The 21,210-nt window shown below is 47.3% G+C and overlaps 1 protein-coding gene across 1 annotated transcript in view; it reads left to right on the top strand.

Annotated features, from left to right (window-relative positions):
• The window catches only part of KANSL1L (KAT8 regulatory NSL complex subunit 1 like), a 2,604,205-nt gene that overhangs the window by 173,929 nt on the left and 2,409,066 nt on the right, over window positions 1-21,210 (top strand). Inside the window, exon 2 of the mRNA XM_086954111.1 lies at window positions 10,222-10,363. Coding sequence (XP_086810237.1) covers window positions 10,222-10,363 — 142 coding nt within the window. The remainder of the gene's footprint in view (window positions 1-10,221; window positions 10,364-21,210) is intronic.

Raw genomic sequence — 21,210 nt, 5'->3', positions numbered from 1 at the left:
TAAATTGATTCCAATTATGGAGAATGGGATTATCTCTATCCACGAAAGGAATTGACCAATTGGCTGCTTACCGCCCAAATAAGACAAGACGAATGCCACTTCGGTAGCATCAGTAGGGAACTGTTGTGGTTTGCAAACGAAGTGTAATTGACATTGATTGATAAAAACATTAACAGTAATCTCAACTGGGGGGGGGGGGGGCGGGGGGTGGGAAGGTGCATGTTTTGCTTACGCCCCTGTCTCTGAGGAGGTTTTAACCAAAGGTGTAAAAGCTGTGTTCCACTGAGATTCCCTAGGTTTATAGCTGCTTAAATCCTGTTTTAAAAAGGTGTTTTCCAACTTTAATTTCTCTATTTCCTCTTGAATATGTTACAAGATGCCAGACACTGATTCATTATGGGCCAAGTCCTCGTTTAGGGCCTGCGCCATATCCGTGGCGTCAATGCCCTCTGTTTCTTCCCCAGCATTCATCGTCCAACAGAACTGAATATTTTAAAGGCTTGTGCTTCTGTCAAAGCCCAGCTCACCTGAGTTTCTGTTCAGTTCTGATGGAGGCTGAAGACAGTCCGACCCCACCCTGAAACTGCTTGTTCCAGCACACTAGTTTTAAAACAGTGCACTAGTTTTAAAACAGTGCACTAAGAACCAGAAGCTCAAGTGAAGGGGGGAAGTTGATAAAATAAAAAAAGGGAGACAACACCGTTCTTGCGTTTCCACTGTAGAAGAGCTGCTAAAATCTGCAGCCCTCTCTTACTTCTGTAGAAACTGGTGCCTAATGAGACATAAACAAAGAACAGATAAGTGCAACCTATCCCTAAATATGTTCCTGACTAAACCTTAATCTTATTAGAAATTCTCATCTTGGATCCTGATTTCAAGCTTCCAGGTTTGGAATGTGCTACTGTTCTGGGATGTGCTCACTATTACTGTAAAACTTCTGTAAAATCAAACGAATATCATTATCAGAATTACCAACGTCTAGCATTCACCTTAATATAACTAAAGCCTAAATTCTTAATAGCAAACTCACTTTTCACACATTTCCAGACTTTTTATAAACAAATACTGTACTTTTACATCAAAATACAGCAGGTAATTTGTGCAAGTCCTTGATTTACTGTGTGCCTTGCTGTCAATGGTTTCCTCTGTTCGATTCTTAAAAAAGTTCCATGTAAAACAATGTTTATTTCACAAAGTTCCACAAAGTATTCTTGTAACAAAGGGTTTGAACCACAAAGTTCGTGGGAGATATCTTGTTCCAAATTGTCTTTACATGAATCCGGAAATCGCTGATGAAGTTCTTTCAGGTAATAAAAGGTTTTGCACTTACTCGTTTCTGAAAAGGGATACTGATCAGTCTAACTTTGACCTCTTTCTCTTTTGCAGGTCGATTGCAGTGGGCAGAAGAGGGGCTGAGGCAAGAAGTAGCCGGAAACCAGAAGAAGGAAGAGCCAGAAGCCACGCCCGTTGAAGTCCATGAAGGTCTGGAGAGAGCAGGAGTGCCAGCGCCGAAGGATCTGTTCTCAGGTAAGTGGGAGGTAGACGAGCACAAGCACTGGGTGAGGCTCAGGTGCTGCCTTTTATAGGCAGGGCTGGGTGTGGTTTGAAGAGCTGTGTGTGGTTCTCACAAGCAGGTGTGCAGAGCTTCAGTTATTATGCTAATGAGTTGAAGTAACACATGGCCTAGGGAGGAGTGTTCTAAATAAGTAAAAGCAAGGTCCAATGTTTTCTAAATAAACCTTGATAAAAGCAAGGTCCAATGTGCAAACAAGACAGCAATGTCCAAACTTGTGAATACATTGAGCAACATACACAGAAGTCTTAGGGAGGGGCTGAGATAACAAGAAAGGCTTTCAGTAGTATGTTTAAAGAGAGCTATTACATAGACCACTAGTGCAATGAGAGGGGACATGCGCTTTGCTGTGCACAAACCCTAACACTTCAGTGATGGCACAGGTGCTACGGGTAAGCCAGGCGCCATTAGTCAGTGTAGTAGGAGTGAGCAGTGGCAGGGACAACCCTCAGTAGGATCTCAGCTGCAATGTCTATAAGTCACTTCAGGGGTCCCAGATATCAATGGCTTGCCACTCCCGTCCTCAGGAGGTCCAGACTCACTCCCCTCAAGCACCAGAGTACCACAGTATGGAGGCAGCCCCAGCAGAATGTAACCATCCCATTGGGCCCCAAAAATCCCGAGTCACCGCCTCAGGGGCCCACTTAAGTGCCTGTGTCTAGCAGTGGTCCCTTCAGTGTACCAGACTCCAATGCACGAGCCGCCTAGGGCTCTTATATCCATTCAGCCAGCAACAGAAGTCAAAGTCATCGAACAGACCTACCAGCCTCCGACAACCTCCATTAGAGCTGCTGGCTGCGCATGAAAGAGGGCGATAGGGGAAGGGCAGAGAATGACCGGCCCGATCAGCAAAGTTATTGTTTGTCTTTCTCCCTGACCTGCGCTATCACTGGTTGATGCACCTGGGCACCGCACACACTGTTGGTGTTTGCCCATAGGAGCTCAGGCTTCAGGGCTGCTGTATAACTTTGGGCCGCTACAGACATTTTTCCTGCTTCACTAGGAGAAGGGGAGGGGGAACGCTACGCTGGGGCAATGAACAAGTCCACCCGCTTTACCAATGCCCAAAGGCCCTCAAGAGTTCCAGCTGCGTCACCAAATCTACACATCTGGTGCCTTCCAAAGGTAAGCCAGTGTTTAAGAAAGAAGACATTTTGAAAAATACTCTCTAAATCATGCTGTTACGGGTACCCACAAATTCAGAGAAATACAAAAAGCCAATGTTCCTAAACTTTATATTTTGTACCCATTTCAGAAATACATAGGTTTCCTTGATACTCATTTTTCCCTCCTCTTATTTCACCATATGAATTGGTCAATGCTCGGTACACAATGAAAAACCATTGTACGCTGCAGCTCAGTTGCTGGCTCTGGGTACCTGTTTACCTGTTTTTTTTGGGAAAACGTACAAACCCTAAATATCCGTGAAACCAGAAGGGCCTAGCCGATAAAATGGAATATTGCTTTCGTAAATCGGCGTTGATGACAAAAATTAAAACGTTATCACTAATGGCTGTTTCTGTAGGAAAACATAGAGGGATTTACACATATGACCCCTTGCTGAATTTTGTCTATTTTTCAAAAATCTGCTGCTTTTCTGGATCACCCATGGCGTTCACACTGGTTTCCACCGCAAACTGGAAGTAGTTTGAAAGCACAAAAAATAGGAAAAATGGGCCAACGTTTTGAATAATGTCAAACCTTTGGTAAAAAAATGTTTTTTTAATTCAGCTCTGTATGTTCCTGAAAGCTGGGAAGATGGTGACTTAAGCACAGCAAACAGTTCATTTTAGAAAAAAACAGACACTTTAAATCCAGAGCACTGTTTTCCTATTTTTCCCCAAAAACTCAAAACTTACCTAAATATTGCCTGTTTTCTCCATCCCTACCAAGGAAACAACCCCAGGGTACATTTGGAATCCCCAGGATGTTGGAATAAAAAAAAGGACACGCATTTGGCATGGATCACTTATGTGGAAAAGAAGTTATGGAGCCCTAAGTGCGAACTACCCCAAACAGCCCAAACAAGCATTTGCAATGCAATAGGTCTTCCATTTGCGAGAGTTAGAGCTACTGGTGTAAATGAATGTCTTTTACCCATGTGTTTGGTTTTGAGTGGAGTGGGTGTATGTGGTGTGCATTGGGATGATTTGGTTTGAATTAGAATAGTTAGTTGTGGAATTGTGTGGGGTTTGTTTGTGTGGTGTGTAGTGTATTTGTGTACTGGAATTATGTGACATGGTGAATAGATAAGGGTCAGAGCTGCACAGAAGAGATAGAAAGAAAGATAGAGAGACGGGTAGTTTGTGCATGAAGTGATAACCTTCTGTCAGAGGAGCAGAAAGAGTGTGTGAGAAATAGAGAAAGAAGAGGGGAGCATGGCACAGATGCAAGAAGAGGGGCCGCCTGTGTACGCAGAAGACACTCCAAGAAGAAGAGGAGATTGTGGATAATGTGATGAATGCCTGCGAGACAGCAGCTAAATCAGTGCACCGACTGAAGCTCTCTTTGTGTACACTGAAGGTGTGAGGTTGAGCTTCCAGTGGGGTCATATAGCCTTTCATCCTGCCAAGCTTGATAAAGAATAATGTTCCTATGAGTTTAACCCCTTGTTAGCAATAATCTTCATGAGGTGTCGTCCTTTGTTAGTGGCTAGCTGCATAAAATGTAAAACGTTTGAGCAGCCTCGTCAGCGCTAGGGCAGCACTCTCAGCATATTCACCTCAAAGTTAATTTCTAGGATACATTGTAAAGATAAACAAGCATTGGTATAGCCAATAGGTCTTGCCTTTGGGACAATATCCTTGGTGCAACAACATCAACTGTTGCATGGCTAAACACTTATAAGGTCCCAAAGGCAAGACCTATTGGCTATGCCAATGTTTGTTACTCAGGTTGGCAGGTCTGACATAGTTCTAGTTTCCATCAGAAGCTCAGGCAACAGATGTGCAGCAGAAAAGTCAGAATGTGGTAGAGTAATCTTAGGAGGGCGGGAGCAGCTGTCACCATAGATATGGGGCTGGCTTTCCTTCTGGAGGCCAACTGTTGAGAGTTGTATGGGAGCAGCTAAAGAGAGGGGCATGGGGAGAGTCTTACAGGCATAGAAGAACGCTGTGGGGAAGGAGAAAAGGGGACACAGGATGAGTAGGTGGAAAAGTGTTAACTAGCAGACATTTGCCAAACCTCTGCATTGCTGCAGTGACAGGAGAGTGCTGAAGCCTTCAATGACAGACCAAAGTGGGCTTCCCGAAGCGGGCTGGAAAAGCTCTCATTTCTGGTGGAAGTATCTTGGAAGACTGGGTGGGGGCGCAGTGGAGATGAGATGAGAGGAGAGGACTGAATGCTGGCTAGCCTGAAAAAACCAACACACACCTTGAGGACAGGTGATGTTCAAACCTTGATAATGTTTCAAGCAGAATCAGTGGGTGTCTCTCCCCAAACATGTCATAAAAATTATATAAGGCATAGCCAATGGGTCTCGCCTTTGGAACCTTATAGGTATTTAGTTATGCAATACAATATCCTTGGTACAACAACATCAACTGTTGCATGTCTTAACACTTAGATGGTCCCAAAGGCGAGACCTATTGGTTATGTCAATGCTTGTTGTTTTTGTTTTCCCTGGCATTCACTGGGCTTTCTGCCTCCTCTGGGGGCACATTGGAGGTAAACATTCCCTTGGGTGGTGGAGACAAAAAGACTGTTGGGGAATTAGGGGTGGGGGTATGTTCCAATGCAGGGCAGTGCATGCCTCATTTTGTTTAGTGAACTCCTGTTGGTGTAGCTTTCTTTTTGTCTTGGAGTATCAGATTAGGGGAGGGGTGGAGGCAGCACAAGAGGGAGAGCTACATAGGGATCGATGGAGGAAAAACAAGCAACATGTAGAGGCAGGACGCAGAGGCCGTTAAGTCTGGCAGGCAAGACGCACACGAAAGATAACTTGCGACATGAGGAAAGCAGCCACATGAAACGCAGGGTTGGTAGTTGGCAGGGGAGGTGCAGATAACAGCTGGAAAACACCTGCATGCTCATGACTTTAAGACAAACTAAACAAGCATTTCCAAAGTCAACAAGTTTCGTCTTTGGGACCCATGGGTTTTGCCAATTCATTTTGGCGATGCTATACGGCATAGTCAAAATGCTGTGCAATATGGCCAAAAGTAAATAAAAAAACGAAAAAGGCACAATGACACAACCTATATAAATACAATACTTTGTGCTCTTTCTGTTGTGGCAGGCTCCATTCAGAACTCCGTTTCGACGAGCATTCATCCCACAGTTGATCATTTTTAGTTTTTTAGACCTTTTTGCAAACCTTTTTGCCATTTCCCTCCTACCACAATCCACAATTTTAAAGAACTAGTTGAAAACATAGTCACTACCCCTCATATCGTAGTTGATAATCATAGTTTAAAGAACCAGTTAAAGTATATGCTTGCCATCCAACTCCACCATGTTCAGCATGCCCACATCATTCAGTAGTGTTCTGAGCAATTTAGATCATAAACCCAAAGGGTCAACATGGTAATAAACGAAAGTTTCAACTATCCTGTCCAAATAGACAAGCTGTCAAGTGGCCTAGCCTAAAATTGCCACCCCAGTCTATATCGTAACAGCTCTAGTTTCCTGGTCATCATTTATTCCGGTTACAAATATTCAATTTAATAGTTCAACAGATGCTAAGACTACACCCTTCAGGAAGTAGAAACAGCTGTGGAACGTTCATTTGCCCCAAGATATCGGAATCCACATCAGGATACGAGGGCGCTAAGAATTGTTTTGCTTATCTCATATATTAAAACCACGTCACAAAGATACAACTACTGACAGCACTGAGTCCAGCACCAACACTTCTTCCACCTCCTTGGGCTGCCTCAGACTTATTTTTTATTTATTTTATTTATAAAGTTTATATAGCACTAGCTAGACCCGTGGGTATCAGAGCACTTTACATACACAAAGTTAAAAAAAATTGCATAACATAGCAGGACATGAAGATGCATAAAGATATAAGCAAAGACAATACTTGTGTATCCAGTGAGGGGAGAAAGACACAGGTGGTTGACACGGTCAGATAATCACCATCCTTGAAGGTCAGAGGGAGGGGGCAGTCCTTTAGGTTATTGATGCCCAGGTTGGTTGACTTGGTCGGTAAAGTATTGGTTGAGGAGAAGGATTTTCAGGTCCTTTTTGAAGTAAGAGAAGGAGGGGTTGCATCTGAGGTCAGTAGAGAGTGCGTTCCACATCCTGGGTATGTTACCAGAGAAGGAGCGGCACTGGGTCGTTTTCTTTTTCAGTTTCGAAGGGATGAGAAGGAGTGAGTTGATGCTTCTCAGAGTTCTGGATTTTCCAGCTTTTACTAGTTTGCTGTTTAGGTAGTTGGGGGATTGGGTGTGAAGGGCCTTGTGTGTGATGCAGGCCACATTGCAAATACATCTACCTTCTATGGGAAGCCAATTGAGAGTGTTGATGGTTGGCGAGATGTGTTCAAATCTTTTTACCCCAGTTATGAGTTGAGCTGCCTTGTTAAGGACTGACCTTAGTGGGACTAGGTGTGCTTTTGGTGACCCTTTTAGGATTGCATTTCCATAGTTTGGTTTAGAAAGAACAAGGGATTGTACGATTGTCTTGAGATCATCTTGAGGGATGAAAGGTTTAATTTTCTTGGTGTTTTAGAGAGTAATGTGCACTTTTTGCAGAGTTCTTGATGTGCTCCTTCATTGACAAGTTCTTAACCAGGGTAATGCCTAGTGACTTTACAGAGTCAGATAGGACAGCTTGGTCAGAACAAACAGAATCTCCAATAGAAAAGTGGTAGCCTGAATTGAAGAGCTGGCACGTGCCACAAAAAGGAGCATTAAGAGCATAAGAGACAAGTGATGATCTAGAGTTTGGCATAAATAAAATTAGAATTTCAATTTTGGTATTTTATTTTTTAATTATATAAAATAGTCATGTTTTTTATGTATACTTTTCTGCATTTTTGTGTACACTTTTTAGATTCAAATTGTCAAAGCTACTTAGGCCAAGAGTACCCTGCTCCTAGTGGGGTTCAACAGAAGTCAAAAGGAACAACAGAAGTCAAAAGGAACTGCTGGGTTACTACAAGAACCTAACTAGGCTGGTCAGTGTTCAGTAGGCAGTGTTTCTGCTCTATGGCAGGAGTTTAGCAGATCATAAAAGTACAAACCATGTGGCTGAAACAAGCATGTATCTTAAATCTTTGGAAAGGATGAAAACAGGAAGTATTACAGGAGCATAAAACATTGAGCTAAAGTAGGGGTGCTCCACCATAAAAATAAAAAAAGACCACAAACTAGTATAACGGTTACTCCAAAGCCCTCATCTTACAAAGACGCATAAGTCTAAAACAGATGGCATTAACATACTTTCTGAAGGTATGCAACATAGTATCATGGCACAGTGCCTGCACCATTGACTGGTAGTCTGGGTCCCAAACCAAATTGACATATCAAAACATACTGCATGCCCCTAAGAACTTTAAAAGAGTGTCTAGGCAACCAATAGCTGTCCAAAAAGAGACATAACACCCCACTGATACAGATGCAGTAGAAGAGGACCTTAAAGTAATCATACCACTCAAACTGCCCTATAGCAAGAACGCCACGAAACACAGCATCTACAGAAAGAGCAGAGAGGGAAGACAACAGTCTAGTATTGAACCACGTGTCGTAGTAATTCCTCCTCTAAGTCCGCCTTGGAGATAACAGGCACAACCATACATTCATAAGCAAGGGTGCACTGTGTACATTTCCAAAAAGAAAGACAATCAAATGAACCAAAATCTGATCCCTATATGACCTCACTTGTGTAGCTATAGACATGTTCAAGTTCAGAGACCCATCCTCGAGAAATCTAACGGAGTCAAACCAAAACAGGAAAGAATACTATTTCCACCCAGATCAAGTAATGGCAGAGAGGTACTGGCAACACATCCCAAGTTGCTGCGAGAGCATCTTCATCCCTTTAAGCTGTAACACGCAGGCAGTACCTACCACAAATTTGGCATAGTTAAGGGGCGAGCACCAAATAACGTTACCCAAGTCTCACTCTCAAACTTGCAGCACTGGAGCGGGAGGCTAAAGTGTCAGCACTGGAGCGGGGCTAAAGTTGCAGCACTGGGGCGGGGGGCTAAAGTTGCAGCACGGGGACATTCGCTTCTAAATTTACAGTGGAGAGTAGGCCGACACCTGGCCACCTTCGGGCATGGTTGGCTCTCCCCGTACCCTCAAATGTGGCAGACTCTCAAACTCATTCCGAGCTCCCGAGCCACTCCCAACACTGCCCAGGAGTGTTGAGGCCCAGGACCATATGGCCTTGCCCTCTGGCCCCAGGGCCACCTGTGCCGCTGTCCTAGAGGTCTACCTCCGCTGCCCTGCTCCACTGGGCCGCCCCAGGAGCACCGGGCCCCCTGCCCTCCCCTCACTTGCCGGGCCCGCTGTAATACGTCTGCGAAGCCGTCTGATTTCATCCCCCTGGGGTTGGCGCTTTGCACCAATTTAGCCATAGCGGTGCCCCCTCCAGAACCCCCTAGCTAGGCCTCCTCGGGCCTTGGCCGCCGCTCCGTTCTGGCCTCTCACAGCGCTCGGGGGGCCCGCCACCCGGAAACAGAAACGATAAGCGCAAGAGTTAGAGCTGTCACTTTCAGCGTAATGAGGAACGGCAACTTTTAGATTAAAACACAGGGTTGTATCCCTTTAATTGAATCGTATTCTCAAGTCTGCAAACTACTTAACTAAAAGTGTTCGGACCCTGTGGAACGAGCCTGTTCCCTGCGAATCTACACGTCATCTTGGAGCTTTTCTTTTTCAGCCGCTCGCGATACACCTCGTCCTATGCACTGAAACTTTCTAATCAATCTTTAGTAAACGTAAGCTTTCTTTTTACAAAGCAAATGTTTATCAATCTTGAAGTAAAAATGAAGTATTTTAAAAGATACTAAGTATATATATTAATATATTATTATGGTTTAATAATTAAAACGTTTGCCCAATTTCCTTTATCTTAACAAAAAAAAAATAAACCAGTTTTATATTCTTAAAGGCAAAGTGAGCTTATGATCCACTAATTGATAAGTATGAGTTGATGTTATCTTTTCAAGATGGCTGCAACTCTGCAACAAGGTACCGTAAGCAGAGAAGACAATCACAAGCATGGCAGGCTGCCGGGAGCAGGGTGAGGTGCCCGGCCAGCAGGGGGAGGAGGGGGGCTGCGAAATTCACTTGCAGGAGTGATAATTGCTGCTGTGCTCGCTCCCGCAAGTGAATCTCCTGACATGCATGCGTTGCCATTGAAGGCATTGGAACGCGTGCATGTGCTTGGCTGAAAAGCCAAAGCGATCCCAAAAGGTCTTTTTGCCTTCGCAGCACATGCACGCTGCATAGGCAAGACCTAAAAAGGCCTCCGCACTGAAGGTGGGGGAGAGGGGGGTCCGCGGGCAGCAGCAGTTAAGGGGTTTATCTGATGTTGCTATTTACTGTGTTCATTTTTTTACAGAAAATTATTAATACATCTCAAAAGAAGTCACAATGTTAATATAGGCTATCATATTTGAGGTGGTTGCCTAATGTTGAGATTGTGCAGCTTCTCTTTCTTGATCGTTAATCAGTAATTTATTTTGTTCACAGTAAGCCTACTCCAGAATGGTTGTGGTACAAAGACAGAGCCAGAATTGGTAGCCGCTGGAGCTGGCTGCAGGCCCAGATCTCTCAGCTAGAATGCAAAATACAGCGCCTCACTGACATTTTTAGGCAGCTCCGCACATCTAAGGTATTGTTCACTTTCCCAGAAACTGAATACGTTATTAGAAAGTTATTGTTTCTGTCACTTTAATTGATGCTGCATGTTAATTTGCAAAATAGGAAAATATAAAAAAATTGATAGGAAACAGTGGTCCTGTGCATGTATTCGAGCACCCAATAAGTTTTGAACATTTCCGAAAACAAAACGTAGAGATAATGGAACATGTGATTCTGCTGGTGCTCAGGTTTCTGTAGAGTATATCTGTGAACTTGCCATGGAATCCATCCTCTACTGTATGATTTGGAGCAAAGAAAGTTGTTTCAATCTCCACTGTGCAACAAAGCTCCTTTTTAATTTCCAAAAGTTAACTGCAGACCTTTCACCTGTAGTTTGCTATACGCAGTTGTTAAAGATATGAGATTATGTTAAAGTCCCCAGTGAAGTGTTGATGTGATTTTTTTCTACAGTATGAATCAAAACCCTTACAGTAGAATTTATGCAGCGTGAGAAAAGTGAATTTCTCTTTGCCATTTAAATGTTTAATTTCACTATTATGGCATATTTTTGTTCTCAAAGCAGCAAAAATGTCACACTTGATGACAAATTAAGCTTGATTTTTCAAAACATGAATCATCAGACATAGTAATACATTCAATCATTGCCCCCGCCTATAGCCGTGGGATAACTGTTTCCTTGTACAGAGTTTGTCGTCTCTTCAGCTGCATGTTCAAGTATTACCATGATGCTCATACTACATATTTCGAACAACTCCCCTGAACTAAACACTCCTCCTCCCTCCCCTATCCCTCCCTTTTCTCATTAATCTATTCCCGTGTACAGATATTGTAATGCTGCTTCCACTGATGGGCGGAAGATATGGAAAGTGAGAAGAAAACTAATAATACATTTTAAAAAGGAAAGAAAAGTATAGAAACTGGGCCTAAACAGGGGACCTGGGCGATCTGGGGATGCGACCATAGCTCTGGAGTGGGTTCTAGTGGGAAGGGTGGCACTACTTAGAAATGGAAAAGGTGCAGTGCTCTGATTCTCGATGGGCAGGTGGTCAGCCGAAGACTTCTAGATAAGTAGCTGAACAAGGGGCCGCAGGCATATTCACATTTTTAAAATGTGGCCCTTAAAGATGTCACTCATACGTTCCATACTGGTTGCTTGCCACAAACGTGCATGCCATTGTGTCATGGCCGGCCCCACTCTTCCAAGCAGCGGCAATTGCCGTTTCTGATAGATACATCTGCCAGTGGATTCCTCACCTTTTGAATATCCCCCTTGCGTCAGCAACATTCGGAAATTCTTTTGTAGCTTTGCGCTGACGTGGGCGACGTTATAGAGGCACGGCATCGCGCACGACTCCGCTGATGTCACCGACACCATATTAGGCCCACACCGGCGTGATGACATCAGTTGCCTTTTTTCCGCGTCGTCGACGCTAACGATTTTCTAGGGATCGTCCGTAGCAATTGCTGTAACTTTGTTACTTTGAAATAATTGTGCTTCATTGTCTTCTCTCTCGACATGCCTTCGAAGAAGACCGGGTTTAAAGTTTGTGGCGAATGTTGGAAAACTATGTCCATTACGGATCCACATGAATGCTGCGTATGGTGTCTAAGCTCCGACCATGACGCCGAAGACTGCCAGTCTTGTAAGAAGATGACACCTAAGGCCCTCCGGGAGAGAGAAACCAAGCTTCTCGTGGCTAAACTTAAAGGCAGAAAAGAGAAGAAAAGTTTGAGGTCGCGAACTCGGCGTTCGAGGTCAAGGTCTCGATCGAGGTCGCGCTCGGACTCGTCCTCGGCCCATGCTTCACGATCTTCAAAGAAGAAACATAAGAAGAGAACCCATGAGTCCCGGCATCACTCGAGGAAGGACTCGGGTTCGAAGCCGAAGTTGCGGGTGAAGCTGGTTGAGAAGGTCGTGGTGTCTTCGGCTTCGGAAGAGCAGGACGCCGAGGGTGAAGTGTTGCATACGAATTCGCCAGGTTCGCCGAGGCAAGTAGCGAATCCATCTCCAGATCCGTCCCATCCTTCAGGTCGGGAGGATGAAGGTGAGGAGGAGGTGGTTGGTGAGGGAGAGGCTCTGTGGCGCCAGCCCTAGACCCCGTAAGTGGCACTGGAGAGGAGCAGCGCGCGGCGTGGTGAGTCTGTGGCCTTTGTTCGTGAGCGGCTTGGGCAGGCGGCTTTGCTGACGGCGCTGCGGAGGAGGTGACGCTTCTGAGGCTTTGATCTGTGGATCCCGGGGGCGACTGCCGGAGCATGTTGAGGAGCCTGATTGCCGTGCCCCCTCCCGAGAGCGCTGCCGAAGGAGAGATGACGCCGTTGGGGACCGGCGGCGCTCCGTCATCATTGGACCGCCGGAGCGCAAGAGGTGAGCCCTGGGAGTCCCCTCCTCCCTGCCGGACTCACTAAATCCACCGCTGGGGACCCTTCTAGATCTCTGCTGTGCTGTCTCTAGCCTCTTAACCACAAAAGGCACAACCTACCTGACCGTTGGCTGAATCTTGATCCGCCGCGCCCGGAGAGAGTAGACTGCCCCAGCACTGGCCGCCATCTTTACGACCAGTGTGTCTCGCCTGCTTGACTCTGACAACTTACTCTGCTTGGGCGACGCGTCCTTGGGCGACGGTGATATCGACGCTTGGTGGAGCCGATCGGGGGGCATTTTGCCCTCCGTCCCTGTGGCCCACTTCAGCGGTCTCCTCGGGTGCGCTGGGCTTCCCCGGGGCGGTTCCTGGACTGGCTTAGGCCTCACTACTGGCTGCCTCCATGACCTTGGTGCACCTGAGGTCCGTTTCTGCTGCTGGCTCCTGGGTTTCCCCCCTGCAGAGGACTCCTTGGTGTGTGCGGCCCTGCCCGGGGTCGACGCTGCAGGCCCGGAGCCTGGACTCGTTTGAACATAGCCACCCTCCTCGAACATCCGGCCCAACTGTTTATAAGCTGTGCCGCTGCCTAGCTACACTCATATGGATACAGGTCTCCCACCCAGAGGTCCCCTAACAATCATCCCGGGGCATTTCTGGAACCGACGGACCAACCCTACTATCAGCCCCCGGGACATTTCACTGAAGGGTTGTGCCTTCTCATTGGGCCCCCCGGTCCCGATGTTTTTTGGACCTTGTTCCACCTCTCCAGGGTGACCACAGCTGTACGGGAGTGGACCCTGACCAAGACGCGGCCAGGGGTCAGAAGGACAAGTCTGCCACTAGGGAGAAAAACGCATTGAAGGACTTGTTCGCCAAGGCACAAAGTGGGGGGTCTGGCGACTCGGAACACTTGATCCCATCATCGCAGATGGCGACCTTGTCGGATGCTCCTGTGACACGGGGCTTCTTGGAGTCCCTATTTGCCACCCTGCGTGAGGACCTCCAAACTGTCAAGCGTGACTTAACCACGGAGCTCAGAGACATCCGCAAGGATGTGGATGGCATAGGGGAGAGGGTGGCGACCCTGGAAGAATAAAGTGACTCTCGAGACACTGAGATGGCGGCTTTACAACAGGAGGTCCTCCGTATTCACGAGCAACAGGTGGACGTGCAGTCTCATTTGGAAAATCGTTCCCGGCACCATAACATCAGGATACGAGGGGTGGGCACTAATAAAGAAGACTGGGACATATTTGCCTACGTCCGGGAACTGTTCAGTCACATTCTCTGTAATCCCCTGGACACTACGCTGAAATTGAATCGCGCTCACAGGGTGGGCCCCAGGGCAGCAACAGCACCCCCGCTGACATAGTGGTCTGCATCCAAGATTTCCATACTAAAAAAGAGATCCTGCGCAAGGCGCGCTCCCTGCAACAACTTTCTTTCCACAACCAGACACCCTCCCTGTACCAGGACATTGCAGCAATTACTCTCCTGAAGTGTAGATCCTTCCGGCCCATCACAGAAGTCCTCAGACAGCGTAACATCCCTTAGTCCTAGGGCACCCTTTCCGCCTAGTGTTTCGGCACAATGGTAAACTATTCCAGCTCCGCTCTCTGCTGGAAGCTAGCAAGCTCCTCGGGATCACCCTCCTGAAGACGCAGATGAGGGGGCTCGTGCAGACCAAGTTTCCGGAGATGGAAGACCTCAGTGGTGGCAGCAGAGGCAGCGTCGAAAGGCCCGCCGACCAGATCCCGCAGTGAATAAGATGGAGCAGCATGCAGCTCTGGAAGCATTGCCGTGGGCATTGGCCAAAGCATTGACTGACTGAGTACTCCTGTATATGACTGTATCCTTTCTTTATTATGTTTGGGTGGAGGAGGGTGGAGGGAAGAGTTGACTTTGGTCGCGCGATCGCCCAATGGACTTCTTCTCTGTTCATCCCTGGATGACGGACAATGTTTGAATTTTGAACAATTTTCAGCGCCGGTTGCGCTTATTGGGGTTTTTTCTTTTTTTATCCATTTACCTTTTTGGTCATGGTTCTTCCTTTTTCCTGGCCTTCCTCTGCCCTCTTTCTCCTCTTCCTAGCCTGGGGCTTTCCGTGGCTTATGGGACACTTTCCCCTCCTAACAACTACTGTTGTATGAGGAATGCATGTGGCTGTGTGAGAGTCCTAATCCTACGGGGACTACCTTGTGGTGGCGTACACCCCCCCCCCCCTGGTTTGAATGCCACCTCCCTCCATTAGAATCCTCACTCTCAACATTAGGGGCCTTAACAACCCGATTAAACTTAAGGCACCCCTTTCTTATCTTGAGGGTACGGGGCAGATATCTGTCTTCTTCAGGAAACTCATCTTCTTGCAAAAGACTGTCACAGGCTTTGGTCTCATTCATTTCCAACCCAATTTTACTCTTCTAGACCTGCAAAGAGGGCTGGCTGAAATACGAGGCAGGCTCCTCACATACCAATTCATTGTAGGGGGACGCACATTCACGGTGGGCTCGATTTATGCACCCAATGGCGGCCAGAAACGCTACTTAGGTGAGCACTGATGGAAGCGATCACCACCCAGGACCATCAGATACTGATGGGGGCACCTCAATTTAGTGTTTGATAATGTCAAGGACCGGTCTGCACAACGCACTAGCCAAGTCGGATCCCTTTCTCCAACCAGACATACCAACTTACACGACCTTTGCCTCACGGACCTCTGGCGACATTTCCATCCGGACACAAGAAACTTTTCCTTTTATTCCAATGCACACAAAACGTACGTCAGACTAAATTATTTTCTGGGTACCAAATCCATCCTGGATATTACACTCTCAGCTGACATGCTAGCAGCGACTCTTTCCCACCACTTCACTGTGGTACTCACCTAGCCTTCCCACAGACACATCCCCCGGCAAGTCTCTGGCGCTTTAGAGACGCTCTGCTACACCGTCGCAATACGGTCACACGCATACAGCGGACGATAAACGATTATTTGCTACATAACGATAACTCAGACACTGTACTCTCCACTAGATAGGCGGCACTCGAAGCTGTCATAAGAGGCAAAGTGGTTGCCATATCTACGGCTGACAATAAAGAGCGCCAGAGAAAGAGAGAGGAATTGACTCTTAGGGTGCAGAAGTTGGAGCTGATACACCAACGCACCGGGGCCCTGTGGGCATGGAAACAGTTAAAAGCAGCCAGAGTGGAATTGACGGCCCTGGATAGGGACAGGGCAGAATACGCGACAATGCGCCTGCGACATTCCTTCTATGTGGGAGGGGACAAGTGTGGGCAATTACTCGAGCACAAGCTACGTGAGGCCCTACAACGGAATGGATTCCGGGAGGTCAGGGGTCCTTCAGGAGCACTCTGCCCGGATGCCTTGGCCATTACCGAAACATTCCGGGAATTTTACTCACAGCTATATGCTGAGCAGCCTCTGGAGGCACCGGACATTGACTCTTATCTGCCACAGGCTAGTCTTCCTAGTTTGACGCCTGACCAGGCGACCCACATCAAGAGAGTTATCAGGGTCGAGGAGGTCATACCTGCCTTCGCCCGCTTGAAATTGGGTAAATCTCCTGGCCCCGACGGCTATACTTCAGCCTTTTATAAGTAATTTTGCACCACGCTGGTCCCCCTCCTCACTCGGCTCTTTAACTCCTTCGCCAAACCGGGAGAAATTCATGTTTCCAGGTTAGAGGCAGCAGTAGTCGTTATACCGAAACCAGGTAAGGATAAAACATCATGTGGGTCCTACCGACCTATTTCACTGTGAAACATTGACTTGAAACTGTACACTGGGATTCTGGCCGCCCGCCTAAGCCCTCAGCGCCAGACGAGCAATAACACCAAAAGAGTCGCACACCTGATTGGAAAGGCTTCCCGTATCCCCGGAGAATACATACTGTTGACGGTTGATGCAGAAAAAGCCTTCGGCCGTGTCCACTGGCCATATCTAGAGCAGACACTGACACTGATTCAGAATTACTGAGCTGCTGCTGCCATTCGAGTTCTTGCTGTTTTACATTGTTAGAGTCGTGCTCCTTTTTAAAATTTGTTTATTGTAATTTGGAAATTTTCGAATCCTTGTCATAGTATTATTTTGTGACCCCACGCTCACCCAATTGATCGCATTGCTCGCACCATAATAATTACTTGAAGCACATCTCACCATTTCGGTGATTCCCTCGCCGCCTCACGCCCGTCCGCCATCTTGGGTGTGGGCTAGAGACGCTGACACAACGTTTTGGGGGTTAGCGGTCTAGTCTTTGCGAGTACCCTCAGCCACATACTACTTAAATCTACTAGTATGCAAGCGCGCAGCGATCGCGCGCAGCGGCGCGCCGGAGGAGCGCCAGAGGAAAGCCCGTCTGTGCCCGTCCGGGCCAGGACGGACCTAGGGGCCACTAACTCTGCTCGACCACGCACCTATTTGCCGGGCAGCCTTCGGGTCCTAAAGACAGGCTCCACTGGGCTAGATGAGGTAACGCTGGCCAAATTACAGGCTGAGGCCCTGGTGCAGACAGAGGGCGCATGCCCCCAGATTAACCCTACAATCATTTCCCGTCAGTCTCATGGCCTAACAATAGCGACACTCAATACGCGCTCATTGCATAAGCATCGTTTAGAGGTCTTTTCCTTACTAGCTGATGGTGAAATAGATATCCTAGCCCTCTCAGAGACATGGCTCGGTACGGCATCAACGCCGGACATTCTGGCCACTCTACCTCCTGAGTATGACGCGCTGTGGCATAACCGCCCCAATGACTGTAGAGGGGGGGGTGTTGCCATTTTGTTTAAAAAAAGTCTTACAGTAACACAGATCATAGCAGAAAATTGTGCCTGTGCGGAGCTGCTGGGGATAAAAATCTCACTTAAATCCTCATGCATTGCGATGCTGGTAGTATATCGCCTGCCGTAGAGCTCACCGGATTTTAATGATATTTTTCTTGAGCTTCTGACAGATTTGGCCTCCAGATACAAGTCCCTTTTGGTGGTAGGTGATTTCAACTACCACTGGGACAAGGTACCTAGAGAGCCCACTGAGACAGAGTTTGAAGCCAATCTTTCGGTGCTCAACCTGCAACAGCTAGTAGTGGGTCCTACCCATGTGAAGGGCCACACATTGGACCTTGTCTGGTCCTCGCTGCCTAACACAGAAATAATTGAGGTCAGTCCTTTCATTTGGTCGGACCACTTCATGATTAATGCTGGGTTCCGGGTGACACCGTACTGGCTGTCCCAAATCAGTTGTGGAAGAAAGTTCGGTCCTGGAAGAAGATTGAGGCTAACTCTCTAATCGCGGCCCTGCTCTCCTCCGCCCCCCCTAATATGAGTGGCATAAACTTGGATCAGGATGCTACTGTGTTAAAGACATGGATGCTCGCTGCTCTAGATAAACTAGCCCCTGAGCGGATGGAGAGGACTAGATCTAAAGGGAAGGGAGCACCATGGTTTGATGCTTCACTGAAAGAGAAGAAGTAAGCCCTCCGCAAGGCAGAGAGAAGGAGGAGACTCAATTACTGTCAAGCAGAGGCTGAAACCTTTAAAACTCTACTCTCAAAATATAAGACGGACATCTTGGAGAGAAAGTCAGCTTTCTATGAGGGAAGAATTAGAGAGGCGACTAACATACAACGAGAGACCTTTGTGATACTAAGGGAACTCACGCAGCTGGGTGGAAAAATATCTGTGAGCGACCAACCAGAATGTGACACTTTCCAAAGTTACTTTCTCCAGAAAGTACAGGATATTATTACTGATATCAATGCACCTCCAGTCACAACTATGCTGCCCAGTCCGGTGGTTCAGGCGCAGTCAAGGACTATGAACAGTTTCCCATCCATCGACGACAAACGCTTAGCAGAGCTTGTTGGACACATTAAATCTGGCTCTAACACTGATCCTTGCCCCCCGAGAATCTTTAAGATGGCCTTGCCAGGCATCCAGCCCCAGGTGCTGAGCCTACTGAACAACTCACTGGAAGCAGGTTATCTCCCAACCCAGTTGAAGGAAGCTAGGGTCTCCCCACTTTTAAAGAAAGCAGGAACTGACACAAAGGCTCTAAAAAACTATAGGCCTATCTCGCAGCTGCCATTCTTGAGTAAGATTCTAGAAAAAACACGTCCTGGGCGCATTAGCCGGTCATCTGGAGGAACACCATCTACTTCATGCCAGGCAGGCTGATTTTCGGCCCCAACACAGCACAGAACTAGTTATGGCCTCGGTCGCCGACGAGCTGAGAGTCAGAGCAGGCAATAAACAGCCATGCGCCCTGATTCTCTTGGACTTGTCGGCGGCTTTTGATACGGTCAGCCATACCATCTTGCTGGAGCGTATCGCGAAGCTGGGGATCACAGGCTATGCGCTTAAGTGGCTGGAATCCTTCCTGTCAGGACGAACTCAGAGGGTGGAGCTGGGAGACCAGTTGTCTGGGATTAGTGACGTGACATGGGGTGTGCCCCAGTGGTCAGCACTATCCCCCTTGCTCTTTAACATTTATTTACAACCGCTGGTGGAGTAGAAACTGCGAAATCTTTAATTACGCAGACAATACCCAGCTATTGGTTCAGCTGGAAAACACTAAGGAGGCTCAGGAATCAGTGAGAAACCTGCTCAGTTTCACGGTCAACTGGATGACCAACAATCTGTTGAAAGTGAATGCTGAGAAAACGGAGGTGCTGGTGATCACCAATCGAGGGAATCCCTGGTGTGCCCTGTACTGGCCCCCAGACCTAGGAACAACCCCTAACCCTGGGATGGTGGTAAAAAGTCTCGGTCTAAAGATTGATGCAGACCTCTCGATGGCCCCTCAAGTCTCAGCTGTGGTTGGCTCTTGCACGGTGTGCTGAGGCAACAACGAAAGCTGGGCCCCATCTTATCAGCCTCCCCCCTGCAATCGATCGTATCTGCCACAGTTATCTCAAGACTAGACTATGGCAATGCCTTATATCTCGGCCTGTCGCAGAAGCTGTTGAGGAAGCTGCAGGTGGTACAGAACGACGCAGTAAGGCTGATCTACTCCGTGCCCAGAAATTCGCACGCAACCCCTCTGCTCCAGAAGCTGCACTGGCTACCTGTGAAATTCAGAGTTCAGTTTAAGTGTCTCTGTGTGGCCCATAAAGCACTCTTTGGGAAAGCCCCAGAGTACATTATGCAACGTCTGAAGAGATATGTTCCTGGTAGATCCCTGCGCTTAGGTAAAACTTCCAATCTGATCCAACCCAGATTTAAACTAAAAACCAAAGGGGGCAGGGCCCACCGTGAACTGTGGAATGAGCTTCCGGCCACTCTGAAGGAAGAATCACAGCTACTACCCTTCAGGAAAAAACTGAAAACTCACCTATTCAGAAAGGCAATTACTCCAGCTTAATTGGGGGACAGCTGAGGGCTCGGGGTAACAGTTATGCTATGTTCTTCTGTTAAGCGCTTAGAGACCGGCGGTGATAGGCGCTATACAAATAATCTATAACATAACATAACATAATGTGCTGGTATTCGAGAGAAGATGCAAATGCACTTTTGAATTGTTATTGTTTCCCCAATGCTACAGTTCAAGTGAATGGACACCTCAACACTGTTCCCTATCAGTAGGGGCACTACCAAATACTTGGACACGGTTCCCCGCATACGTTCTCCTGGGAGTGCCCAATCCTATCACTTACCCCTTGAAGTCCCATAGGGGGAAACAAATAGCCATTGCTGTTGGTACGGCTACACAGAACATACTTATACACTGGAAAACTGGAAAACTGCGCAGGTTCCCACATACACCGGGTGGTATCACCGTCATTGGCACGTGTTGGGCATGGATAAGATCTCCCCCATCCTGGACGGCAAGGGCTCTTCCTTTGGCGAGCTTTGGCAACCATTTTAGCTCTTTTAGACCCAGAATTTAGGGAACTGTATTGCCCCAAATATCTACGCCTATTGCACCTCACTACTCTGGACCCCCATGTATGACTCACTTCAGCTCTACCTAGAACACAACGGCCCACGTCGCACTGTGTGGAAACAGAGAACTCCGAGGGGGCGAAGAGTGGTTTCCCTCCCCTTTTCTGTTTCTACATTATTTCCCCTTTTTTCCTTTTGTTGGGGTGGGTGGGGGGAAAGTGTTTTTTATATATTGAAAGTCGCATTTCACTTTGAACCTGTTGACCCCTGTGTGGCGCTTTTACTATGCACCTTTCTTTTTTGTGGCTTCATATCAATAAAAAGATTTAAACCTAAATAATATCGCTCCAAGTCAATGAGTAGACTCTGAAAGAGATGCAAAAACTTCGGGAGTACTACCATCTTAATGATATGTAGTCTGCCAATCCAGGACAAGTGTAGCCGTGCCAAACGTTTAAGATCTGCTATCAGCTGGCGTAAGTGAGGAGGGTAGTTAGCTGCAAATAGCCCTAAGATTCTGGGTGTTAATTTTATACCTAGATATGTTAGTTTTTCCTGGCCCTCTGGAATGGGGTTGTATTCACTAGGACGGACGCCC

Source organism: Lissotriton vulgaris, chromosome 2_1 (genome assembly GCF_964263255.1).
Source record: "Lissotriton vulgaris chromosome 2_1, aLisVul1.2, whole genome shotgun sequence".
NCBI lineage: Eukaryota > Metazoa > Chordata > Amphibia > Caudata > Salamandridae > Lissotriton > Lissotriton vulgaris.
The sequence above is the reverse complement of the archived record's forward strand: the minus strand, read 5'-3'. Positions and strand labels throughout refer to the sequence as shown.